The sequence below is a fragment of the Phoenix dactylifera genome, chromosome 7 (genome assembly GCF_051530095.1).
Source record: "Phoenix dactylifera cultivar Ajwa chromosome 7, Ajwa_hap1_PhDact_Kaust_v1.1, whole genome shotgun sequence".
In the NCBI taxonomy this organism is placed as follows: domain Eukaryota; kingdom Viridiplantae; phylum Streptophyta; class Magnoliopsida; order Arecales; family Arecaceae; genus Phoenix; species Phoenix dactylifera.
This window is the reverse complement of record NC_143196.1, coordinates 807626-835470: the sequence shown is the minus strand read 5'-3', so window position 1 is coordinate 835470 and position 27845 is coordinate 807626. Positions and strand designations below refer to the sequence as shown.

Here is a 27845-nt window from a genome sequence, read left to right as displayed (position 1 = left end):
TCACAAGCTTGATTGCTGCACTTACACAGTTCATGACCGCCTACTAGACCATGAACTTTTCTGAGCTTTCTTGTGGGACCAAAGATCAATAATCGATGATCAAAACCATATACTATAAGAAAAAACTTTTCATCATCACAAAGATTGAAAGCAAAGGTACACAAAAGAGATCAACAAAGAGGCCTTTCTGCATTCTTTTCTTGAGTGAAAACTATACCCCAGATCTGCATAATCTGCCTTTTGGTCGCTACATTCAGGATAAGTGAGTAGTGAAAAACTGCATATGATCTGCTGTTTTCCAAAGCATTCATGTAAGAGAAGGTAAACGCCCTTAAGGCTATTATTGACTGAAGCTGTTTCAATAAATAAAGCAAATGGAAATCAAGACAAAGGGCACAGAAGTGAGTTGGTATACATAAATTGTATTGTTGTTTTTATAGCACCGGTATCTTCCTGAAGTCATGGGTTATTGGCAACTTGCTGCTCCTGCTTGGCTGCTATCAGAACACCAAGATTCCAGCAACAATAGTGAAGACCATCAGAGACTCACCGGAGGGCTTGCCTGAGAAGAAAAGCAACTAGCAAATTTACCATACAGCCTCTGAAATAAAACCTAACACTAAAAGTTATCTAACACAGTCTTTCTGACAGTTGTATTAAGATGAGATTGATGTAATGCAAAACCTATCACAGCAAAATGTTGATCAACAGATGGCATCTGCTAGTCACTCGATTGTGAGAATGACATGGATTCATGCATAGTCATATTTCCACAAATACTTGCATAAATAAAAAATGCACTTCAGAAAACTGAAATTTCTATGCTCCCGTACAGGCCAGAGCAACCTCATCTGTTCAAGTAGCAACCGATATAACTGGTTAAACAGCTTTGCTAGTTGCATGCATCATATACGGAGGCTAAAACAAAAGGCCAAAAACTGGCCAAAAGTTGCAAACAAAAGCCATCCACAATACAATGCTTGACCCAGTGAAGTGGCACCTGAGAACACTGATTATTTGGGAAACTGGGTCAAGCAGGGAAACTTTGTATGTATAGCCACAAATATATTAGGAAAAGAAAGGCCATGACAATTGGAAGGATAAAGGAATACAGGAAGTATGATAAATTTATGTGAGAAATGTTTAGACACTGATAAAGGAGCGAAAAGCAGACATCCCTCATATGAAAATAAGGAATCCATCTGGTGGGTGATGCCATGCACCCCAGCAAAAAAGGGCGTACACACTACTGAGCCACTTTTGGTGTAACACCCTCACAGCTCAGGTCCATGAAATCATGCTCCAGCTGGACTCCTTATTTTGGATGAGATTTCTGGTTCTTTTGTGAGTGTCCAAAGCATTGCTCTTAGGTTACTCCCAGAGTACGAAATAGTTTTCCATTATTATGCTGAAAGCCAAACCAAAAATCAGGCAGGAAGTAGACGATGCTATCCCCCTACCTGTAAGAGCTTATAGGGGGTTATTTAGATAATTATAGGCTCATCATATTGAATCTGGAAATTATCGCCATCATCTTTAAACAACCTATACTTGTGGATACATTTGTATCAGAATGGTATGCTGGCAATCTATGCTTCATACTGCAATGTCCTAATTTATAAGGAGAAAATAAAATTACTGTAATTAATCACCCAAGCTAGCACAGAGTAGCATACTGACACCAGCAAATCACTTCTTGACATTCACCATGATAGGTCTCAGTTATATGTATCAACACCGGAGAACTCACCTTGAACAAAAGGTCGTGTGCAATAACTTCCCAAGGTAAAGAGATGGACATCAAGCAGCACTTGAGGGGCAAAAGTTCTAAATCAGAATTCCTGTTGGTACCGCCATAAGCATGCTTGGCCAACTCAGAAGCAGCAGAAGCTGCTCTATGCACAATAGTCCCCAGGCCGATGCTCAAACCTCTCTTCGATAACTGAAGTGGTGAAGGAGGACCTGCATACTGGTGACTTTGATCTACAATGCAACAAAAGCATCATTTTAGATGTGATTAATGTCATCTGAGTTGTCATTTTAACAGGCAGGTAAATCCATCCCATCACTAAAAACAAGTTTAGAGAGAGATGCTGTTCCCAGAACCATATTGAATTATAAATATATTACCTTTCATATCAAATATTTGTAAAATCTAACCTGCCAAAAAACATAGCTCCAATGCTACCAAGAAAGAAGGCCATGATTAACATACATAGCTCCAATGCTACCAAGAAAGAAAGCCGTGCTTAACTCTTAGTGTTCCAGACCATACAAAAAGAGTGAAACTCTCACAGTTTATCAAGTTTTCTGTAAGATACTAGCAAAACAGGAATATGAGCACCTGTTGCTAGGAACACATCAAATCTTAGACATTAAATTTAAGGGCTTTGCAAGCTGGGTGTGATGTGTACAACATGTTGGCATGTTTGTATAGGCAACAACAACCTGCTAGTAGGCTATGCAGCTTTAACTCATAACCCCTAATGTTAGCATATTAAGGCTGACCTGATCACATATTGCCATCCTGACAATATTTATTTTTTCCCTTCTCATGCTGCAAATATGATGGTTGAAAGGTAGGTCAGTCACCTTGTTGAACATCTGAGTACAGTCCATGCCAACCAACCAAGTCCCCACACCACTCCCCAAAAATAAGGGTCTAGCAATTGTTAGAAGACATGAAGCATTTTGTGATCTCTTTAGTTGCACATTATTAGAGATACTAGCAACACTGGTCAAGGTTTTGACTTTTGAGTATGTCTGGTTTTAAATTCACATGAGTCATCTTAGCATCATATGTCGCAGACCATCCACTAAACCATTTTTGAAATTCTAGGATAAGATTGGCCATATACCAAAAGCTAACAAATTAATGAGCCAAAGGCTAGCCTATAGGGTCAAAATAAAGAAATGCAAATACCTCTTAGCAAAAGAAGAAAGAATAGAGAGAAAACCATTGCATCTTGTTTACTTAAAAAGAATAAACACCATATAAACTCTCTAATACACAGATCAGTTCTTATAGTTATATACTTCTATTTTAATCCTATTCCAATTTTATATTGAATCTTTTCTGACAAAGCTCATTCGAAAGATACAAACTGTTTCATTTGTCAATTCTTATTTGTAGACTCATGCCGAAGGAGGTGGATGGAGATGGGAATATAATTAAATACTTAATAGTCATCTTTGATATACTTTTCTCAATGAAAATGCTCCAACATAGCCAACAAGCTTACCCCATCTGCCTGGTAATAGGAAATACAGCCAAATGGAAAAAAAAAAAGATTTTCAATATTCTCTGGAAGAGAGAATCTATCAGGACCTGGTCTGCAGTCTACGACAATTGTAGAAACAGAATTAACAAAAAAGATTAATCTAGAAAGCGCCGGACATAAATATTTTGGCCGTTAGCACCATCTTAAAGGTGAACTAAAGAACAATAACACGGAAATGTGCATGGATGTTAGACACAAGTCAAGGTTGCTCACATAACTGACAATAGATTTAATTTATCAAGTATTTGCATTCAACTTCACAAGTACCTACATTCAACTTAACATTTATGCGATATACTAAACGTGAGGTCATAAAATCACTTTTTGAATCTGAAAAATCTTACTCAAATGTCTTTGAGGAAATAAATCAATCAAAAATGTATTGAAAGAAATTTTAGGAACCTGTTATTCCAGAAACAGCAACTTCAACTTCCCCACGCCCTCCAGGACCCCTCATGTAAAGCCTGTCTGTTTTAGCCTGAACATGACCAAGTGATAGAAGACTCCCAAATCTAGATTTTCCAGCTGAAACAGTAAATTAAATACTTCAAACTAGGTATAGATAACTAACCATTCCCAGAAGGGTGCATAACATTTTAAAAAAGTAAACAATATTGAATGATAACTGTTTTGGTCAAAACAAGAAATTGCTTGCATGTTGCTAATGGAATATAAATAGCTAGGCATCCTATAAATAACATTGCAAATAAACCTTACAATTGAATTAGATAAGAGTCAAATCTGGGAGTGTCAGGGGAATTCTTTAACTTCATGGAAGAAAAATGGTACTAAATTTCCTTTTTTTTTCTTTTAATATCCATTCCCCAACCTATGTAACCAGATCACATGCAACAAGATGTTAACCAGCATATTATACTGCTGTACTTCATCCAAAAGTTAAACAAATACAAATTTGACTTACTAGATTTCAACTAAAGCAGACTGACCTAACTTGCTCAAATCATGTGCTTCCATTTGAATGAAGTAAGCACAATATCCATTTTCCTTATTAAATAACTTATAAATTGGGGTAATTAGTAAAATTGCATGCTAAAAGTCAATAAGCCTATAAAAGGAAAAAAAAATAATGCAATCCTATCCAAAGAAAGTCTAGAGATATCTAACTTCCTACACATCTTCAATTTTCATAAAAGAAAAGAGCTTATAAAAAAATTAGTTTACAAATTTAGCTACAATTTCCAGTGCTACTGGATTTTAGTTTACTTTTAATCATAATATCGCAATATTAACCCTTTAATGACTAAATATTTTCAGGATAAGATAATGTGATATCATGTGCACATGTTTATGCATTATAGACAATAAACAACTCGAGTGCAATTAACATTTATAATTTTCATTCATCACATGATGTGTTTTAAATGGTGTCACAAATACATATCTGTGCCCTCTGTATGCCTAGCCTTTCATTCCTTCAGCAAACTTTCTGCATAGATTATAGATTACAGAATTTTCAGAAGATCCTGTACATGAATCCTTAGTGTGAGATGCCAACTATCAATTTTTCAAGTTCAAATCATTTAGCCTATTTAGTAATGAGATTGTATGATTGCTTTAACACATTCACCTCAAGTCTAGTGATACAAGAGCTTGGCATCACTGTCTCAAAACCTTCACACAGGTTCCGAGGGCACTTCAAGTGAGAATTAGATACCGTAAATTTCACTTGCCTCCATGCTTCATTTCTTTTATCATCATATCACTGCCAGACCAGCCTTATCATATCCTAGTAGCTATCTGCTTAGCCAAACACCAAAATGTTTGCTTCAGAAACACAGAGTAGATGCTCAAATAAGCTCCACTTTTCATATGTTTGTCCTTTTCGTACCAAGCACAACAAGAACTGTCACCAGGTGCTTCATTGTTGGTCTCAGATAATGTACACAGAGAAAGCTATGAAATAGATAAAAAGAGGGAAGGCACTAGGGCTGCCTGAAATATCAATAGAGCTTCAAAAGATCAAGGACCAAAACATATCAATTTGGTTCTACCTTATCCACTGATACATTAGAATCAGAAAATGGCAAGTGATGGGGGAAAGTATCTGGTACCCACGGACAAGAATAAAGGAGATTAGGAAACAGCAGTAATATCATGGAAATGAACTTATACTATGAGGTAATGGAAAGAATGATGAAATAAACATTTACAGAAGTGCTCAATTATAGAGAACCAATTAAAATCTAGGAAAGGAAGGTCAATGGTCAAGGTTTATTTCTCTTAGGCAACCTATGGGAATATTTGGAGAAAAGAAACAGAATTTACAAATAATCTCTTTCAACTTAGAGAGAGAGTAGGCAAGTATCATGGATGGCTGTGGCGAGACAAGTGAAAATCCAGTCACATTTGAGGTATACACCAAGGATCGACTCCAGGCCCTTGTCTTCTTATATGAACTTACAGGCTGGTATTCATCAAGATGTACTGTCTAGCATGATACTTGTCATGATACAATTTGACAAAAGGACACAAGGTCAAGGTTGATTGCTGGATGCATTTATGAAGGATAGGAGCCTAAAAGTCAATTGAACTAGAAGATTGAATAGTATATTTAAAATTGCAATTCACAAACTTAGATGGCAATGAAGAATGGTAAAAACAATCCCAATAAAATCAACATAAAGGAGAATTTACAAATAAACCGGTATCTGAATATACTAAAGGAAAAACTAGAGGGATTAATGAAAATATATTAATAAAATTAGAGATCAACAGATGTTGTTTCTGGGTTGCTATGTGATCTGTTCATGTCTCCACAACTCAAGGGAAGTTCTAAGAAAACACAATAAGGCCTGCAATGGCATGTGGTTCCAGAAGTAAATAAAAAAGATGAACATGGTAGAGTATGTTGACATGGATTTGTGGTACATAAGCAATGGCTGGATGAACATAAGCATGGTAGAGACAGCCATGGTGCTAGACATATTGACTGAAAGTAAAAGATAAGCTATTGAGATAATATGGACATGTGCAACGAAGTTCTCCTAGTAAACAGAGTTACTCAAACCTTAGTGGGGATTAAGAAAGAGGAGAGGAAACTCTAAGCTAATATGGATGCTGCAGAAAGAAATTCCCAAAAAGCTTGGAAATCAATTGGAGGCCGCTTTTAACAGAATAATTGATGAATATAAAAGGACATAAAGCTGACTAAGTTGATGAAAGTCTTGATTTTTGTATGCATATACATATACGTGGAAGGGGAGACAATAAACTGAGATGAAAGTGGGACTTATATTTTTTTAAAAAAAATTCTGAGATGAAATGATGGCTATATTTAGGAGCATATAGAGACAGACTAATGGAAAGCATGCTCAGATAGATGGAATAAGCCCACCTGAAAAATTATACTAATATTTCACCCCTTGGTTTGTTGATACTAAAATAATCTTTTATAAAGAAGTCAGCATATGGGTCCTCATTTAAGAAGATTCAACTCCCTACCCCCAGTCCATTTCTTGCATCCCTGACGACTCAAAATTATATATTGAACCTGCTGGCCAAGCTGCTACTAAAATAATTAATTGATATAATAATTAACACTAAGGTTTGCTTATTTAAAGACGCAAAAGCACCATCAACCACTGTCCTTCAAAAAAAAAAAAAAAAGAAAAACACAGACAAACAAAAGATTTAAAAATATCCTAGCTGAACCTCATCAAGAGAGAAAACATCCAAGAATGAGCACTATTTTTCAACTAGACAAGATTAAAAACTGGCTAGAGAAACATGTACAACACACACCATCATATGCTTCTCGAACCATCTGATAGTTGACAAATCCTGAGAAGAGAGTAAGCTGCAGTCATAAATAATACCCAGGTCAAGAAACTTACCTAAATGTCATCCAATAATATAATATATGAAGTCAATATGATAATTCTTAAGAATAACGCATCAGATCAAGCAACAAACTAATATAGCCAACACAGCATTCAAAAGAAACAAAGAATGATGACATGGATGCTGATGACAGCATATACTTGGTTTGTTCAAAGCTTCAATTATTTTTTAATGAAAAAAATTCTTTCTTCTTAAATTTTAAGCAATTTTGTTCCACATTCTTAAAACCAAATCCAGTAGTGGAACCATTATACAGATAGATAGCAGAAACCACCAAAATATCACAAACATAAATTATAAAAAATATTTTCAAAGACCAATAATCATTTTGGAGGCTATAACCAGCACACAGTTTTATAATCATTCTTCACTAGTCAGCCATATTAAGAGCATCATCCTGAATAAGATTTTTCCAAATTCTTCTGAATAACATCTTACAATTCTCCAGGTAGACCATTTGACAGAAACAAGTATACCTCTTAGAATCTTCATGGCACAAGTCCAATACAATTTTCATAATGCCACTACCCACTTTCCTAAACCAGCGCAATTCTTAAGGTTCCTCTTATGTACTAAATTATCAAAACTGATCTTTCTTAGTTATACTGTGAAATGCTCCCTGCATTTTAGTGCCTCTGTAGTCTGTACCACCTAATAGTTGTGGATTATATGTGTGTGTCTGTGTGTATAGATAGATAGATAGAGAGAGAGAGAGAGAGAGAGAGAGAGAGACTTGGCTGCATTCAAGTGTAGCCAGTCCTAGATCCGGTCGGCTCTCCCACCCCCACTGATCTGCACTGATCCAAGGGTTGGAGAGACAACCGATCCAGGACTGGCTACCCTCAAATGTAGCCAAGTCCAACTACACACACACTGTACAGTCTTGCAGAACTTTCCCTTGATTTATAGATATGTGGCAACTGACAAACTTTCAAGAAGTCAGGTGTTAGTCCAAGATATGAAAGGTGGATGGTCCACATCAGATCAAACTCAAGCATATCTGGGTACTAACTGGTAGTAATATAAAATTATTTTCTCATGTGATGTAGTGAAAGCAATAACACAAGCAACAAAAGTTAATCTCAGTAACTGTGTACAACTTTCCATCTTCCATCATCTCATAGTAGGAATTTCAAACCATTAACAAACCATAAACCTTTAATATTTTTCAAAAAATGAGACAGCAAAATGTAAAGATTACCATTACACCAAGTATGAACTTCCAGGTACGAGGTATGCCAACAATATTTAACCCTCCAATATAATTATTATAAATAATCAGCATCCTGGACTGTCATTGCCAGAATGACGCAGGAGAGTTGGACCATCCCATTTTTCATGAGCCCCTATACCAGTCTAAGTCAAAAGTCTGGTCAAAATAGTATTTATTAATAATTAATAACTAATGGTTATTATGTTATAATTATGTTGTTAATGTTGAATGTCTTTTAGTGTTTCTAGGCTTTATTAATTATAGTTCATGCATGTCTCTTTTGGTGTTTGTGAAAGTATTTAATTATCTGTCTTTTAGAAAGTTGTAAGCATTAATGCATTACGATATGAAGTGCCATGTGTTATCTGTATAAAGCCACAGTGAAAGTGTTATCTATATAAAGCCATAGTGAATGGTAAAGATTGGATTATTTGACTTATTTCTATTTGAAGTTAGGGGTGGATTCCACTTGTTATCTCCTTTCTCCACTTTCTCTTCCTCTTTCCCTATCTCTTCTTCCTCCTTTGCTTAACCCCCTATCATTAGAGTGAAGCAAATACAAGGTCCACCATCATGAAATTGGTGCATTCCCAATCTTTGGAAGTTTCCCGGCACCCCTAATTGAAAATTACCATATTTCACTCTTCCAAACATGCCAGAGTTGAGAATAGGCACTTATCGCAAGCTTACTATGCTTCACAGGGACCACTAAAGCTTCAACAAAAATGTATCAATACAAAGTTACAAATCCCAAAATCAGATGAACCCACAAAGAACAGTGATTCATAGTATCTCCGGAAAGCATGCATCAGCTGGCAAAATAAAATTCCTAATTTATTGTAATAGCTGAAGCAGTCAAGTTTGGTCATATGTCCAAGGCATGACAAGCAAAAGCAAGTTTCACCATCTTGGTACCGAAATCTATACTAGTATCATCCTGGAAAAATATCGGTATGCCCAATATGAGGGTCCATTCGATGTATCGACATTTGGTATGCCCTCCATACTGACGTTTCAGTATCAGTATGATACGGTATGCTTAGTACACACTGGTACCAACTGGTAGAGCATATCATGGGCAGAATCTTAAGAAGGGTTAGTGGATGGTCTATGGAACATATGATTTATGTGAATCAAAAACCAGATAGATAAAACTCAAAGCCTTGACTAGTGATGTCAGTATCTCTAATAATGTATGATTAAAGAGAATATTATGAAATGCTCCATGTCTTCTAACAATAGGCCCTTTTTTTGTGTGGTGGGGGGTGGTGAGGAATAAGCTGAACTTAGATGTCATGGTGCCAACTACTTTCACCCATTGGATTTGCAACATGAAAGAATATAAAGTCAGAAGGGCAATGTCTGATCAGGTTAGCACTAGCATGAGCTGTTATGAATTATACCCACTTAGCCCATTAGCAGGTTCTTGTTGCCTATCCTGCAAATGCCAACAGGTTGGACACATCAGACAAGTGGGACATGTCACACCTATCTTGCAAGACCAACAAATTTTTAACCTCTCAGATCAGACCCACCTGCTCTTTTTTTTGAAATTGTATCATTTAGCCTTCCTCAAAACAGAGTGTCTTTCAGCGTCTTCTTTTATTACTCTTTTTTCAGAACTGTCAAACACAATAAGTACTGCCAACGATCTGATGCAAGACTAGTAAAGTAACATTTTCATAGAGAATTCTTATATAACCTAGTCAAAAAGTCTGTTATCAATGAAGTAAATGTCCATACATGTTCAACAAACAACCCCCAATAATTAACTTACAAAATGTTACTAACAGACCCACAACCAACACAATTGTGATATGCACACCATAACTCATTTTTAGTGGGCCAACTGAAGTCGGTTAATGAATAAACTTCATCCTTAAACAGATGGAGCCCACGCACCCTATGATGATGAACAACTGACCTTTAAAGAAATACCAGATCCTACATTCATGAATACTAAATTCGAATATTTATAGCTCCACAACCTAAAGCAAGGAATGCGGAACCATCTTGAACCGCCCGGTTCGGGGCGTACCGAGCTGTGTTGGTGGCAAATTGGGACGTTCCAGCATTCAAAACGAGAAACCGGCAGGAGGGAGAGAGGGAGAAGGAAAGAGAGAAAGAGAGAGAGAGAGAGAGAGAGAGAAGAGAAGGGAGAGGGAGGGAGGGAGGGAGGGCCTTCGGAGGTCGGAGCCCCTTTGGCCCTTCGGCGCCCTTCAGTGCCCTCCGACAGCCTCCGGAGCCCCTCCCCCCCCCCCCCCTCTCTCTCTCTTTTTCTCTCTTCTGTTCTCCCTCTTCCTCGCCGTCTCTGCAGTATTGATACGGGCTCAGCACCGAGACATTACCAAACCGTGCCACCGACTGACTGATACAGGGTCTAGTATCGGCACGGCTAACCTTGATCTGAAGTTTAGTAGCACAAATTGCTAAAATCATAATCCAGCTCCCATTTTTACCTTGGAACCGCAAGCTACAATGAACAGCAGAAAAATAATCAGTCTATTTCTACTTGTTCCCACTCATAGGTGATCTAGGCCATTTCCAATGCACAAAACAGCTCTTTCCATGCCATTTCTATTACCATGAGTCTTCTCCCTACATAGATATGCATTCCATTTTGGTTAAATGGACAAAAACACTTCCTCGTTAAATATGCAATGAATGAAATATATATGAGCTATGGTAGCATTAGATGCTAGCTTACAATAGATGATTACAATCTGAAGCATCACATATTAGCAATTACAATGCATGTGGAGCTGTAAACAGTTATTGTCAATGATGTATCAATCATGGCATGAGTAAAGCAGTTTTTTTCCAAAAAGAAAAAGAAAGAAAGAAAAAACACATCTTTACATGCAATGGAGGATATTCTTTTGCATATAAACATTTTGGCAGGTAAATTGAACCTTGGATGACCTAGCTCTCTCTGAATCATTCTCAAGTCTCAAAGGCCCACTAGAGTTGCAGTCAGGCTGATCCTTTTCTGCTGGAAAAGCTGCCCCACCATGGGCATTAAGAAGTACGCAATAGCAATGATCTGTTTCTGACAAAACCTGCCCAAATTGAACACAACTTTTTTATCTCATATTTTTCTGATGTATCATAGGAGTGTATGTGCATAAGAACAATTTAATGAAGTTGACCATAAAATGGACATGTGATAAATCTAGGAAAGACAAAGTTCAAAATGAGTACATAAACTAGAGGCTAAAAGCTAACACATAAAAAGTATGATCACGATCAACATAGACCAAAGAAGGCCATGATTAGGAAAGGAATGTGCATTGTGTACACAGAAGAAGGAAGAAAACTTGAAAATGCAAAAAACACTTAAAATAGGATCAGAATAGAGAAAAGTATCCTTAATAGGCTCAGATGACAAATAATTCATAATGCTGATCTTTAATATTTAAGATAGCACATGTTAGATAATGGTCAATGACTCAATGTTATATATAATATACACTATAACACCAGCCAAATAGGAGAAAGGTATTGATAATGGGTAAAAACTTCTGCTAATATAGAAGGACCTACTTATGGCATTTTGCTTTGGGCCTTTCCCAAACCCAACATTTTATTCACATGTTTAAGTGTCTCTCTTGCCAAATAGAAATGTTTATGACAAGAATTGTTTTAATGGTTATGGACCTCATGGTATTAATTCCTCTAATTTTGTTAGTTCATAGAAAGACTAAATAGTCAAAATAAATTTGGTTTATGTTGGTGCAAATGCAAGGCAAATACTAAAGTCGTCAACGGGTATCATGGGTTAAATGGTTCAAAGAAAGCATTTTCTTTTATCTTAAAATACATGTTAATTTCTCATCATACATAGACCAGGAAAACTACGATATCAACTAATTACCCTCATGAGACATCAAAATTGGCAGAATGATTTATGCTCATGTCAGCCATCAATCGCAACGCTATAGACAGAATTCTAAGAAAAAGGTCTAAGATATTGGACAAAAGGAAGAAAGAATTTTTCAGATTGGCGTACTTCAATTGTTTTCACATAAGTAGTAGTTCAGATATCCGTAACACTGGAACTACTATGAAGAAGATGAGAAGCTGAAAGCATGAATTAGTCCTCCAACTGCAGTACTAAGAACTAGTAGAAGTAGGACATCTTACCACAGCATCAAAAGTATCATCAAAGTCATCAACGGCAAAGCAAATGTTTGGGTAGGCAGGTAGTGTTTCTACAGCCTGAAAAAGAAGATCAGATGGAATTCTGAAAAAAAGACAAACATGAATATGGAACTTAAAATGATAAAGATACCTTCTTATGGTCCAGATGAAAATTAACACGACTGGGAGATGCATAGACTGTCTTTACAACCTGTTTCAATGTGTATGTAGACTAAGATAAGGCGCTTTTCACACTATAATCTGAAAATCAGATCAACTTGTAAATAATTGAGACCCTAGGTCTAAGAAAACAAATAAAGCCAAAATATGGGCCATTATATATAAAAAGGACTTTAAAATAATGTTTTAATATATGGATGAACAACTATGTACTGCACACCAACCTTGAATGATAGGATAGTAAACTTTCTGCTCTGTAGATATTTTATTCATATTATAAAATGTCAAAGACATAAAATACAGAGCAAAAGATACTCTTATCAGAATGAACCAGAAACAAGCACAAACTAGAGAACATCTTCAACTACAACCTGCATGACTTATCCCATCTACATGGGCTAGACTAGATATATAAAAGCAGAACCAAGCAAGGTTTGAGAATTTTGTATGACCAGCTCTCAACCTTGCATCGACCTTTTCTTTGATAATTGATGATTTCCTGGTGGTATTAGGCAAGAAAGTGTCCCACCATGAAATCTGATAGACCTGATGCTGGCAAGGAACAACCATCTAATCGGTGATGCTCATGCCTGAATAGCAGCCCTTAGAAAATCCCCTAAGCATAGAAAAAGTGTACACAAAGATGTCCGACTTCAAAGCATATTATCAGGAAACATTTTCAACTTTGACACAAATTGTAATGGAAGTAAACAAACTAGGATACAAGTAAAACAGAGACTAACTACAGATTCAACAATAACTTATCCATTATGAAAATTATGTTTTGATGTCCTCCATCAGCTCAAGAGAAAATATCACAAGAGGTCATAATAGTCAACAACTATCTTCTAAAAATGATCTAGAAGTAAATTTCTGTTGGAACACATTAGAAAAGAAAATAAAATTACAGCAGTAAAATTTCAGTAATCAAAGAGGTTAATAGTTGACAACGTCAATTCTCAAATAATTCTCAAATAATTCTTTTTCATCAAAGAAAGGCATCTGCAAAAGCATGTAGCCCAAATTAGACTACCTTAACATATATTTGCTATTCTGCATCTTTTCTATGCAAATATACCGCCATCCTAAGAAAAACAAAAACATCCAGAAGATATTTCCAAGTGATGACATGCATGCCCCTGTTGTTTAGACTCTCAGTGAATATGGAAAAAGAACCTCCAAGATATAATGCAACTCTCCTGTATTCGATACTAATCCCCAAGAAAGTATATTCTCAATATATAAAAGAATCTGATGATGAATATACTTTGTATATGGGAGATAATGATGTCACTTCTCCATTTTGATGTTTGCGCAGATCCTGTGTACTGCAAAAGTCAAAAAACAAGTAAAAAATGAGTACTATATTAAGAGCTAGGAATGTGAGAAAATGTATAAAATTGTGCCATCAAGCGAATGTGCTAAAGAAAGGGAAAAATGCAAGCGTCTCGGAACTTGGAAGGAAATGTAAAAACTATGATAATTGCAGACTCTAGTCTACTAAACTGAGATGGGAAATGAACACTGTTATTTTAGATGTCTAAATGTCAAAAATTAACACAGTTTTGCAAAAGCAAGATTTCCAAGACATGACCAATGCCAAGTAAAACCACTGTTTATGTAGTTTCTTGCAGACATGGAAATGTATTATACCAACATTAAAAAGTGCTTACTACTTACAATGCTTTTTCTCCCTTATTCTTCTTTCTTTAATATTTTCTGGGAATGGCCACCCTGACCATCAAAAACCTATTTAAGTTTTGTACCTTCTATGACTTATTTAATCCACATGCCATATTTTATCCGAGAAATAAATAAATATTGCTAAAAAAAATCAGAACCTGACTTTTTCTGTCAACGAGTCATTTGCATTAATTCAGCAAGCACAACAAAATAGTAACAGGCACAATGTATTGAGACAAAAGAAAATGGTCTACCATTCTTTGTTGTGTAGCTGTCACAGCTCACGAGCACTTCTAAAGTGCAGGATGCATAATTTCCTATATGGTGCTTCCAATCATCTACATTAAGAAGTATTTATCATGACTTGCAATTTCAGATCAGTCGAAGTTACCAACCGAAAAATGGAGAAAAGAACCTATGTCAGTGGAGATGTGAGTTAGCAGAAATCAAGACAAGCAAGGTATCCTATTAATATTGCAACATCAATGGAGCAAGTAGAGGCATCAATTATCTGTTACTTGAGATATCAGGCAAGCCATTGTCCTATTGTAATCTCAAATGTTTCAAGTTTTAAGTTTCTAAACTTAAAAGCCAAAGATTGTTATATCTATATGCCTTGCATGTTTATTATAATGAATTTAAATTATACTTGTATTATTCTGAAAGAGCAAAGACTCATGATAAGGAGTCAGTTGACACAATTAAGCTTCCACAATTCTTTGGTTTGCCATGCATTCTCACTAAAGCAATAGGTCGCCAGGTAGGTCACGATTTGACTTTTCATTTCTTTGTATAAAGCAAAGTTCTTCCTCTTCCGATCTTGTTCGGGTTTGTAAGTCTTTCTACATCAGTGCTCTTAAACCAAACACCCAAACACCATCTCCCACAAAGACGAGTCATTTTCTGTAACTTTGCTGACTGATAAGACCTTTCAAGATTACAGAACCACAGCAGCAAATCATAATAATATTATGAAGGTGTAATCACCTATCAGCAACCCATTTTCTAAATCCTCATGATTGTCGGCATCAGTACATCATATTCTGGTATCCTTTTGCTAAAGGTGTTTACAGAGAAGTATGGGGACATCATATCCAAATGAAGCCTCGATACCAATTACTCCTTTGTATCAAAGTCTCAAGACAGGCAGGTGCACTGTATGTCCCTCAGCTCTCAGCTTAGATAACGAACATGGCTGCAGGTGCTCCAAAACATATAAGCACATAGTAGTCATGCACATCACATAAATGAATAAAGATAAGGCCATCGAATCTCAAAGAACCCTCCCCCTCAAAACCCACGCCTTAAAAAAGAAAACTTAGTTCCAATGTGAGAAGTGTAACTCATGAAAGCAAGCAACCAAACATAAATCAGATGGGATCCTCTGCTTATATGCTAATTAATGTTGGACATAAACATGACTATTGTGCAATGAATAGATCTGTGCAAGGGATATGACAAGATTGCAAATTCCAAATACAGAGACAGAATGTGGACTTAACTACATAGAGATAGTGTATGGGTGTAATATACATTGTAGCATGGATGTCTACTTGTTAATGTTTGTAACAAAACTAATAACTTGTTTTTAAACCTCAGACAGTTCTCTGTATCTGTTTACAGAAATTCAAAACAAGATCAAAAGGTATAAGTAACTGTATAATGCACTTGAATGACAGGTTCAACTGTTCGAGTCTATTCAAGTGAAAGAACATTAATATCAGAAAATATCATTCTTTGATGCTGCCCTCCACTAAGAACTAGGTTACTGATATAGATAGTTACAAGTTTCACTAAGGAATTCAAAAATATTACTTTCATCATCACATTTCTCAAGGATTTGTTGGTAAATTTTAGCCAATATAAAAGCTTGTCCTCGAGAACAAACTTAAATTAACTCCATATATAAGCAATTAGACATCCTAAAAAAAAAAAAAAAAACATTTTAGATGAAAACAATCAAAGAACATATTAGACCAGTCACAAGGCTACCTTTGCAATGTCAAGAAAATAAGGATCATATGATATGATAGACAAGGGAGAGGATATACCTACAAATTGCAACTGTAACAGTGAATGATGTGTGGGCAATCAAATTCAAATAAAAAGAACATCTCCAGTCCACGTCTGCAGAATTTTCACCAACTACTTTTTCCAACTGATTGACATGAAGATCAAAAAAATTTCATTAAGAATATCAACTCTTAGCCAATATTAACAGTCAAAAAAGCATGTCCCATAGCAAATAGCCATTTGACTATATCTCAAAGCAATAATCTCCCAAGGTCATAGAAGCTCCACTTATGAGATACTGTAAGAAAAGATGTTCAATTGTTTACAAGGCAAGCTAAAGGAGGAAGAAAGTAAGCTAATAGCTAGGAAGAAAACATGAATTTAGAAAACTGAAATCAGGGTAGGAATGTTTTATTTCTACATAACACAAAATCTACATTCTCAAACACTTCTTAAAACCCAGTTGTACCTAACTTCCATTTTCGGAAAAAAAAAGAAGCAAAATCACATAAAATCATGATGCCACAGTAGTTGGACATGCACATTAAATGATGCAAGGGCTCTAGCATAAGTTCCAATACTTAGCATAACACAATATTCTTTGAAGTCTTATAAATGAATACTGTCAAAAGCTAGCCTTCTCAGTACCACTAGAGAGAACTCTTTGATTTATAGTCTTCAAAGGAAATTATAGATAGAAATCAACTATAAAGATTAAAAAAAAAAACACTTTAAAAAGCTAAGAATGTTTTCTGGTTTTTTTTTTTTAAAATACCTGAGGAGCCCATCTACGGACAAAAAAGGGAGGATGGCCTTCCATAGTATCATTGAAACCATACCCGTGCAAGCTCTGTTAGTAACAACACAATATGATTAGTTTGGCAAAATGAGGATAAAAAGATAGCAGAAATAGCACATTCACTGAAACAGTGGGCATTTGGTTAGAATATTACCATATTTCTAACAAAAAAGATAAGGTCATCTTCCTGACGTCCTTTTGATATCCTCCCATGTATAAAATACAAATCCAACATTTTATGCCAAAACCGAGTATCCATTCCGACGTCTGATGCATCCTGTTCATCAACTGCCGTCTCACCCAACAAGTTCGAATGCTTTCTCACCATACTCAACAGTTCATACCTAGCAATTAGATGGTGGAAGAAGAAACTTAATAATCGAAAGAATGTTCGGCATGAGAATTTACACTCAAAAGATTAGGCTCTCCGGTACTCTCAAGCAGAACACACTTTGCAAGAGGAACGTCTACTTTGGCAATAAAATGTTTTCCTAATTTAACTATTCATTTGCGCAGGATATGGAGAAAACACGTAATGTACATCAGCATACTGACCCAAAATTTAATCTTTCAAGGAGAGAAAGGGAAGGGGTGGGGGAAATGAAACTTCCTTGATACTTCTAAAAAACAATAACATGCTAAGAGCTTGAAATTCTAACTTGGAGAATGATTTTGCTTGATTCATACCAAGGAACCACAGATTTAAATAACCGCAACAAGAGAGCATCATTCCCCTAACTAAGCATTGTAGAGATACTAACAAATGAGTCTAGAACAATAAATATTATAATGAAAGTAAAGGCGTATTATGACGATGAGAAACCAATTACGTATTCAATTACCGAAGATTATTGCCAGCAATTATCGCAACTCTATCTAGAAAAAATTGCAAACAATCTACCTCATCAGAACATCTGATCACATATGAAGCATTAGCAGCATCCACGCAATAGAACTACCTTATTGCCATAGAACACAAACCATCCGAATCTTGTAAAAACCCTAGTTTCGGCAGCATACACGGGATCGAAAGTTCGAAAAAACGAGATCACGGACGAGAGAGAGAGCGAGAGATCTTGAAATTGGGGTACCTGGACGGGGTCTCTTCGTCTGAGAGCGCACTCGAGATGGTGATCTCCTTCTCCTCCTCCATCTCCCGAGCATCACCGAGATTTCCAAATTATTCGAGTTTCTTCTAGGGTTTCTAAAAAGCTTCTTCGCCTTCGAGGAAGGGAACAAAGGAGAGTGGGGTGGGACTCGTGAGGCGGTTGGGATCGACGACGAGTGTCGGAGCTGCCCTTACTGCCGCGCGAAATCGGACGAAAAAAGAGTCCGAAAGAAAACTTAAAGAATTCCATGTAGAAAGCCGCTTATTTGTTGTCGTTACTGTTTCATATCCATCTCTTTTCTTAAAAACAAAAATAGAAGGAAAAAAACGACGGGACGGTGGGCCAAGGCCAAGCACGTGAGACCTGAACAAACGGTCCTAAGCCGGTGTAGGGCTGTATGCACGTCAAGCCTCTTGGTTTATGGCGTTCAATTTAGTACAAAAATAATGACGATGGGTGATTGAGCAAATGCTTAATCATAGAACCCTAATTAATTTGAGAAATGTTATAAGTGATTGAACTGAACCTTTTGGTGAGCAATTCGGCTACGGTGATTGACTAAATTTAGAGTGGCACCGACAGTGCAGAAGGGTGGCACCCATTGCTTCGGGACATCAGACTGTGATCAATGGCTGTCGGCCTTCCAAGCCAAGCATGTATTCAAAGAGATTAACGAAGCCGCGGACTGGGTGACCTTGTATATGGCTAGTCATTCTGGAGGTGCTCTGTGGGTTGGAGAGAGCAAGTTATCTAGGGCGCTCCGGAATTTATTGTTTCCCGACTTTCTTAAATGTATCCGTACTAGAACCGGCTGAATTATCCGTTTTAGTAAAACAAATAAAAAAAAAAGATTATAACTCGGTGCTACTGATCTCATAGATGTTGATATAAGAAAAAAAATCAATAAAATTGCACCTCAATGGAAGAATCACGGCCAATATATCATCCATGTAAACTTGGATCTGCAGGTCTTGTAGTGAGGTTTGCACCTGACGTTCTTGTATGAATGCTTGTTGTTGCTGGTAGTCCAAACCGAGAACGATTGGCACAGCGGTGTGAACGGGGTTCCCTTTGAGTTGCTTTGGTTGCACTCCGCCCTCCGTCGTGAAACCTGCAAGCAAGCCTCGCACCACCACCGGGGTAGTGGGGGCCCTCCGACGATCAAGTCAGAGGAGATCGAAGGAGAAGGAGAAGGTAGCAGGTGAGATGATACTCTGGAAGATATCTCTTACCCTCCTCCTTCCCCCCCAGCCTCATATATATCAGGCTGGGGGGTTTTTCCGGGGATTCGTCATCGTGTGGCACGATGGGGCTGCCACTGACATGGCCGTTACAGGGCGTCGTGGGGCAGCACTGGGTACAGCCATGGCAGGGCATAGTGGAGCTCCGCTTTGTACGGCTGTTACAGGGGATCGTGGGGCAGCGCCGGATACGGCCGTTGCAGGGAGTAGTGGAGCAGGGGGCCGCGGCGTGCCTCAGAGGAACAGTCTGTTGTTGTCGAGAGATTGTCGACTCGGGGTCGGATTGCTGGATCAAGGGGCAGCCGACTCGGGGTCGGGCTGCGGAGCCGAAGATATCCGACCCGAGGTCGGATTGCTGGATCAAGGGGCAGCCGACTCGGGGTCGGGCTGCGGAGCCGAAGATATCCGACCCGAGGTCGGATTGCTGGATCAAGGGGCAGCCGTAGTCTTCCTGGGCGCGCGTGCCGGTCACGTGGGGCATGGTGGCTAAGTTCCCCCGTAACAGTAGCCCCCCACTCCCGAGCCTGGAACCAGGAGGGGAACGGGTGAAGGGAGTGATGCTTCGAGATTGCCGCCATCCCTCGGAAAGGCGCGCGCGCTCCGAGCTTCCCGCCTTCTTTATGGCGTATGGCAGTTGTCGCTGATCTGGCGGTCTGCGGATTTCGGCGGACATCCTTCCTCTTTTTAACTCTCGGTAGCGCCTCGCCGACTCCTGATTCTTGAAGTTCCTCCGGCGCTAGGCCAGGCATCCGAGGGTTAGGCCTCAGGAAATTCATCCGGCGCTAGGCCAGGCATCCGAGGGTTAGGCCTCAGAAAATTCATCCGGCGCTAGGCCAGGCATCCGAGGGTTAGGCCTCAGGAAATTCATCCGGCGCTAGGCCAGGCATCCGAGGGTTAGGCCTCAGGAAATTCTTCCGGCGCTAGGCCAGGCATTCGAGGGTTAGGCCTCAGGAAATTCTTCCGGCGCTAGGCCAGGCATCCGAGGGTTAGGCCTCAGGAAATTCTTCCGGCGCTAGGCCAGGCATTCGAGGGTTAGGCCTCAGGAAATTCTTCCGGCGCTAGGCCAGGCATCCGAGGGTTAGGCCTCAGGAAATCCTTCCGGCGCTAGGCCAGGCATCCGAGGGTTAGGCCTCAGGAAATCCTTCCGGCGCTAGGCCAGGCATCCGAGGGTTAGGCCTCAGGAAATTCTTCCGGCGCTAGGCCAGGCATCCGAGGGTTAGGCCTCAGGAAATTCTTCCGGCGCTAGGCCAGGCATCCGAGGGTTAGGCCTCAGGAAATCCTTCCGGCGCTAGGCCAGGCATCCGAGGGTTAGGCCTCAGGAAATTCTTCCGGCGCTAGGCCAGGCATCCGAGGACTGAGCCTTGGGGAATTCCGCTCGTTGGTTGGCCAAGGCTGGCGCAAGCCGAGGCGACCGGTCGGGGCTTCAGGCTAGTCTGCTCCCGGGATGATCATCGGGTTAGCCTGGCATCCGAGGGCCGAGCCTCGGGGAATTCCGCTCGTTGGTCGGCCAAGGCTGGCGCAAGCCGAGGCGACCGGTCGGGGCTTCAGGCTAGTCTGCTCCCGAGATGATCATCGGGTTAGCCTGGCATCCGAGGGCCGAGCCTCGGGGAATTCCGCTCGTTGGTCGGCCAAGGCTGGCGCAAGCCGAGGCGACCGGTCGGGGCTTCAGGCTAGTCTGCTCCCGGGATGATCATCGGGTTAGCCTGGCATCCGAGGGCCGAGCCTCGGGGAATTCCGCTCGTTGGTCGGCCAAGGCTGGCGCAAGCCGAGGCGACCGGTCGGGGCTTCAGGCTAGTCTGCTCCCGGGATGATCATCGGGTTAGCCTGGCATCCGAGGGCCGAGCCTCGGGGAATTCCGCTCGTTGGTCGGCCAAGGCTGGCGCAAGCCGAGGCGACCGGTCGGGGCTTCAGGCTAGTCTGCTCCCGGGATGATCATCGGGTTAGCCTGGCATCCGAGGGCCGAGCCTCGGGGAATTCCGCTCGTTGGTCGGCCAAGGCTGGCGCAAGCCGAGGCGACCGGTCGGGGCTTCAGGCTAGTCTGCTCCCGGGATGATCATCGGGTTAGCCTGGCATCCGAGGGCTGAGCCTCGGGGAATTCCGCTCGTTGGTCGGCCAAGGCTGGCGCAAGCCGAGGCGACCGGTCGGGGCTTCAGGCTAGTCTGCTCCCGGGATGATCATCGGGTTAGCCTGGCATCCGAGGGCCGAGCCTCGGGGAATTCCGCTCGTTGGTCGGCCAAGGCTGGCGCAAGCCGAGGCGACCGGTCGGGGCTTCAGGCTAGTCTGCTCCCGGGATGATCATCGGGTTAGCCTGGCATCCGAGGACTGAGCCTCGGGGAATTCCGCTCGTTGGTCGCGCGCCTATCACTTGCCGCTCGACGGGGTTTCTCCGTGGCCAGCTGCGATCGTATTTCTCCTCTCGACGCGTCGCCTGGGAAACACCAGAAGGCTATTAAATGCTAATTGAGGCGTTACCTGGGAAATCGGATCGGCCAGTTGCTGCTCGCGAGGAGTGCCAGTTAAGCGGCCGCGATACGCGCGTTCTTCGAGGCGGATGCGGCCTGGGCGCGAGCGGAGATACGTGGGCCGTGGGATACACACCGCCCGGAGTGTCCTGCATGAAGAATGCAATTAAGGAGAACGACGCTTAGGAGATCGTGGGAGGATACGCCTCGAGAGCTGGAACGGCTCCGGATTTGGTGCGCCCGCCTTTATTGGAGCCACCCGCATCGGAACGACCGGGGGGCCCCAGTTTGGCTATAAATATAAGTGCAGGCGCGGTGGAGCCTGCCAAGCCGGAGCTATTCAGGTTGCCATGGATCGTGGACCTTCTCTCCGGCGTGTGGCTGGGAAACCCCCGCCGGAGGAACGGGAGGCGCGCCCCTCGCGACTTCCGCCAACTAGCTGTTTCATCTGGGATCAACAAGGAGGTTCTCCCCGGCGGAACTCCGCTCTAGGTGTTTCATCCGGGATCACATCCCCCCTCCTTTCAGCCCCGCCTCCCGATTGAGCTCTGCGCCAGACGCTTCATCCGGGATCGCGCCTCCTCGCGCTCTTCTTCCTTGTATTCCTTCCCTCCCCTTCTCCTGGGGAGGACCGGAATATCCCTTGGAGGTGGCGTTCCTCTGGAGGTAGCGGGAACTCCCCCTTCGTCCACTTCTTCTTCGTCCGCGCCGGCTCTTTGTCTTTTGCGTGAGGCGTCGATGGCGCCTCCGGGGAGAAGCACCCACGCCCGGTGGGATTGCAGCTGCTTCGGATGGAGGGTTCGGGATCCCAGATCTTCAGCTCCACGGAGTCTCCACCTCTTCCTTGTTTTCTTTACTCCCCAATTCCCCTCTGGGAATTCTTTGTAATCACACGAACACACCGTTGTAACCAGGAATTATTGAAATGAAAAGAATTGTACATTTTTCGAACTGTCTTCCTGGCTTTGTTGTTCTACTGGTAATACGCCCGCAGGTTAGCGGAATTCCAGCTCCTCGGAATTTCTCGACCATCTAGGGCCTCCAACTGGTAGGAGCCAGGTCGGTTTACCCAGCGAACCCTATACGGGCCTTCCCAATTTGGCGCCAGCTTTCCACCTTCCGCGGGTTGAGATGCTTTGGCTCGCCTTAGCACCAGATCTCCGATTCTGAAAAGTTTCGGTCGGACCTTGGAGTTATAATATCGGGCCACCCTCCGCTGATACATCGCCATCCGAACCTGCGCCATTTCTCTTGCTTCTTCCAAGAGGTCCAGGTTCCCTCGGAGTTGCTCCGAATTGGCCTCGGGTCGGTGCGCGGCCAAGCTCCACGGGAACAACCGCTTCCGTGCCATAGGTTAGGCTGAAAGGTGTCTCCCCGGTAGGGGTCCGATACGTGGTCCGATACGCCCAAAGGACATTCTCGAGTTCTTCGACCCAAGCTTGCCCCGTCCGACCGATTCGCGCCTTAATTCCTTGGAGGATTGTCCGATTTGTGACCTCGGCCTCACCGTTGGTTTGGGGATGCGACACAGATGTGAACCGATGCTCGATCCCGAACTCCTCGCAGAAATCACGGAAATGCTGGTTGTCGAACTGTCGACCATTATCCGAGATGAGGACTCGGGGTACCCCAAATCGGACAATGATGTTTTTCTTCACGAACTTCCGGACTTGCGCCTCCGTGATAGTGGCCGTGGTCTCGGTGGTACTCACAGTACGCCCGGGAGGGCCTCTTTCCAGGGATCCTTCGTATCTGTCTCGGGGCCGGGAGGTCCTCCCGCCCCTTGATCTCCATAAGGATCTGGGCCCGGGGAGTCAGGAGAGGGGTGTACCGGTTGAAACGTCGGGGCGGAGAACGAGGGCGTGGGGCGCCGTGGTTCTTCGCCGGCGACGGGCTTCTGCGCCGACGCTGGGGTGTCGGGCTCCTCCTCTGGCGTGCCTCTTTCCGCCTTTTCTTCCCAAGCTTTTGTGGGATCTCGGCGGCCTCCTTGCTCCGGTGGGCGGCCGCCTCCTCGGCGTCCGCATACTGGTTCGCCCGGGACAACAGCTCTGGGAAGCTCCGCGGCAGGCGTTTGTCCAGGGAGAAGGTGAGTCTGCCCTTCCGGAAGCCACGCTTCAGGGCTGAAAGAGCTACCTCCTGACTCAGGTTCCGGACCTCCAGCGTAGCCTTGTTGAAGCGGGTAAGATAATCCCGCAGGCTTTCTCCCTCGTTTTGCCGGACATCAAAGAGGGAGTCGGAGACCAGTCGCCGCCGGCTACTGACGGCGAAATGAGTGATGAAGAGGCGAGTGAACTGGTCGAAGGACCGGATTGAGTCAGCCTCCAGCCCGGCGAACCATGCCCTCGCCGGGCCACGGAGGGTTGCCGGGAAAGCCTTGCAGAGAAGGGGATCTGATGCTCCGTGGAGGAGCATAAGGGTCCTGAAACTCTCGACGTGATCCCGCGGGTCCGCCGCCCCGTCATAGGGCTCGATCGCCGGCATTTTGAACCCCGGCGGATTCGGGGTCCGCAGGATCCTTGAGGCGAGCGCCGGCTGGGAGGAGATCTCTAAGTCGGCGAAGGGATCTTTGGAATGGCCCTTCAGGACCTGGAGTTGCCGGTGGAGATCGTCCACCCGCCGGTCCAGGGAACGCGTCCGGTGGGTGGGAGACAAGGAGCGGCGAGAGGGGGACCGACTGGAGCGCGGGTTCCTCGAGGACTGGGGGGTCTGGGAACGCGCCCGGGCCCGCCTCTCGTACCCCGCGCAGCTCCGGTGGGAAGGTCCCGGCAGAATGGAGCGTGCTCGAGAATCCTCCTCGCGCCGGCGCTCCTCCCCATGGGAGAGGAAGGAACGCGGGTTGAGGAGGACAGGCGAACGCTCAGGCAGCGGCGGCTCCTGTGCCTGCTGCGGCGCCCGGGACATCGCACCCTGCAGATTCTGCACCGCCTCCGCGAGGGTGCGAACCTGCTGGGTTAGCTGGTCGAACTGGGCGGCTTCGACCATCTGAATGGGCGGTGGGGCGGTGGAGTGTTGCTGAGAGCGTGTTGGGGATGCAGCGGCCTCCCGGCCAGTGGCGCGAGAGGCCCCGCGACCGGAAGCATTGGAAGCTCCACGACCACCTCGCCGTGCCATTACGATCGCTCTAAGATCCGGGCCCTTCCTCTAGCGCCAACTGTTGCTGGTAGTCCAAACCGAGAACGATTGGCACAGCGGTGTGAACGGGGTTCCCTTTGAGTTGCTTTGGTTGCGCTCCGCCCTCCGTCGTGAAACCTGCAAGCAAGCCTCGCACCACCACCGGGGTAGTGGGGGCCCTCCGACGATCAAGTCAGAGGAGATCGAAGGAGAAGGAGAAGGAGAAGGTAGCAGGTGAGATGATACTCTGGAAGATATCTCTTACCCTCCCCCTTCCCCCCCAGCCTCATATATATCAGGCTGGGGGGTTTTTCCGGGGATTCGTCATCGTGTGGCACGATGGGGCTGCCACTGACATGGCCGTTACAGGGCGTCGTGGGGCAGCGCTGGGTACAGCCATGGCAGGGCATAGTGGAGCTCCGCTTTGTACGGCTGTTACAGGGGATCGTGGGGCAGCGCCGGATACGGCCGTTGCAGGGAGTAGTGGAGCAGGGGGCCGCGGCGTGTCTCAGAGGAACAGTCTGTTGTTGTCGAGAGATTGTCGACTCGGGGTCGGATTGCTGAATAAAGGGGCAGCCGACTCGGGGTCGGGCTGCGGAGCCGAAGATATCCGACCCGAGGTCGGATTGCTGGATCAAGGGGCAGCCGACTCGGGGTCGGGCTGCGGAGCCGAAGATATCCGACCCGAGATCGGATTGCTGGATCAAGGGGCAGCCGACTCGGGGTCGGGCTGCGGAGCCGAAGATATCCGACCCGAGGTCGGATTGCTGGATCAAGGGGCAGCCGTAGTCTTCCTGGGCGCGCGTGCCGGTCACGTGGGGCATGGTGGCTAAGTTCCCCCGTAACACTTGTAATATTTTTGCATGATATGAAAAGCTGATTATTTGTCTCCTCCTCAATGTTACAATATGGTAAGCCATGTTGTTTATATTTTATGATAAATTAGTCTTTTAGTTTCAGCTAAGATGGATCTGAGGGAAACTTGGGGTTGTTGACTAGAAAGATCTTGATCTTTCTTTGCATCTAGCATTAGATATAATGCCAATTGAGGCGAAGATCTCACAACTTCTAACTCCAGCTTAAAAGTTGTTAAGAGTTCTGCAGTGATTTTTACTATCAAACAATTAAAGGATGGTTATTCAAATAGGGATTTGCAATATTGCTTGGCACTTGTGGAACTCAGCCATCTAGAGAACAGAAACAAATAAATTGCCACAACCAGAGAATTCTGGAAGACCTGATGATGAATGCTATGCCTGAGAACTGGACACTATAAATCCAAGTTAGCTGTTGCAGATTTTATTTTCTGCACTTAGAACCACTTAACTTGCTGGCAACTGCAAGCGAGCATAATGGCTAGTCTAACTTAATTTTCCTTCTTGCAGTTTGATGCATATAATACTGCCAGCCCAGTACTAAAATTCTCCAAAATAAATAATAATTTACATTCCTAATTGATTTTCTTAAATTAAACAATTTCCATTGCAGGAAGATTGTTTTACTTGCCTAAATCACAAAGTATAAACCAACAACAAAATTTACATGAAAATTTATGCTCTTTATTTTCATCCCCTCTATTCCAATCTACTAATCTATGATGTATACTCTCTATTTAGATAAGCGAGGGCCTCCTTATTTGAGTTGGATTTTTTTTCTAACTCTAAAAAAAATATATATCCAATTCTCTATTATTTTATAAATGCATATAAATGCACATATATACAATTCCTTATTATTGCTTTCTTAATCTAATCGAAGTTCTCCCTTAATCAAAAAAGAATCCAAATTACCAAAAATAATGATATACTTTAAGAACTTTTAGATTTGGTGAGAAGGTACGTCTTTACCCCTACGTTACCAAATTCTTCTTAGATTAGAATTTATTGCTTTCCAAAATTTTGGTGTTTGATTAAGTCTCGAATATGGCAAGTCTTTGTCCTAGATTGCATCTATACTTATATAGAGTGACTAGAGTGATCCACCTTGATTCTGATAATCCTCATGGATTAAGAGGAGGGAGGGGAGAGAGGGGAGAGGAGAAAAACAGAGAGGAGAGGAGACAGAGGAGAGAAATCAGAGAAAGGGAGGGGAGAGGGAGTGGCGAAAGGGGAGGAGAGAGAGATTAGGTGGGAGAGAGAGTTCTGGAGGGAGAGAGTGAACAGAGAGGGTGTGAGGCCCAACAGTCCCACATCGGAAAGACTCGTTCCAGAGCCTGGGCATATGAGGCGGGTGTCTCCTAATCTTGCAGACGCGTTTTGGGTGGAAAACAAAACCGGGGAGGGGTGAAGGACGCTTGCGTGAAGCCCCAGAACCGGACAATATCTGGCAGGGGAGCCCCGTGTTCCCCCTTTATGTGGTCCCCACGTGGGCACTGGGTGCCTCACGTGCCTCGTAGAGGCGGGGCGTGGCATTTGGTATCAGAGCCGAGGACGGCTCTTGTCCGATGGTGGAAAGGGTGTGAGGCCCAACAGTCCCACATCGGAAAGACTCGTTCCAGAGCCTGGGCATATGAGGCGGGTGTCTCCTAATCCTGCAGACGCGTTTTGGGTGGAAAACAAAATCGGGAAGGGGTGAAGGACGCTTGCGTGAAGCCCCAGAACCGGACAATATCTGGCAGGGGAGCCCCGTGTTCCCCCCTCATGTGGCCCCCACGTGGGCACTGGGTGCCTCACGTGCCTCGTAGAGGCGGGGGCGTGACATTTGGTATCAGAGCCGAGGACGGCTCTTGTCCGATAGTGGGAAAGGTGTGAGG

At 43.0% G+C, this 27845-nt stretch overlaps 1 protein-coding gene across 1 annotated transcript; it reads right to left on the bottom strand.

The window, feature by feature from the left end:
• Positions 1-312: 312 nt before the first annotated feature.
• On the bottom strand, positions 313-18555 carry CW7. Its single transcript, XM_008792043.6, has 12 exons — positions 18262-18555; positions 17325-17514; positions 17147-17221; positions 16410-16516; positions 13943-14003; positions 12647-12706; positions 12499-12573; positions 11268-11414; positions 7044-7098; positions 3684-3806; positions 1751-1983; positions 313-562 (listed from the first exon to the last, which is right to left on the bottom strand). Exons 1-12 carry the CDS (start codon positions 18321-18323, stop codon positions 539-541), a joined length of 1212 nt encoding a protein of 403 aa, XP_008790265.5. The 5' UTR covers positions 18324-18555; the 3' UTR covers positions 313-538.
• Between the last annotated feature and the right edge of the window lie 9290 nt (positions 18556-27845).

Bases quoted from the DNA above. Each gene is read 5' to 3' on its own strand.
- CW7 (XM_008792043.6), bottom strand. From the start codon at position 18,323: ATGGAGGAGGAGAAGGAGATCACCATCTCGAGTGCGCTCTCAGACGAA. The intron at 14,004-16,409 runs GTATATCCTCTC...TGACTTTTGCAG, and splicing joins GTTACAGTTGCAATTTGTAG to TACACAGGATCTGCGCAAAC. The intron at 12,574-12,646 runs GTATCTTTATCA...CTTCTTTTTCAG, and splicing joins TTCATCTGGACCATAAGAAG to GCTGTAGAAACACTACCTGC.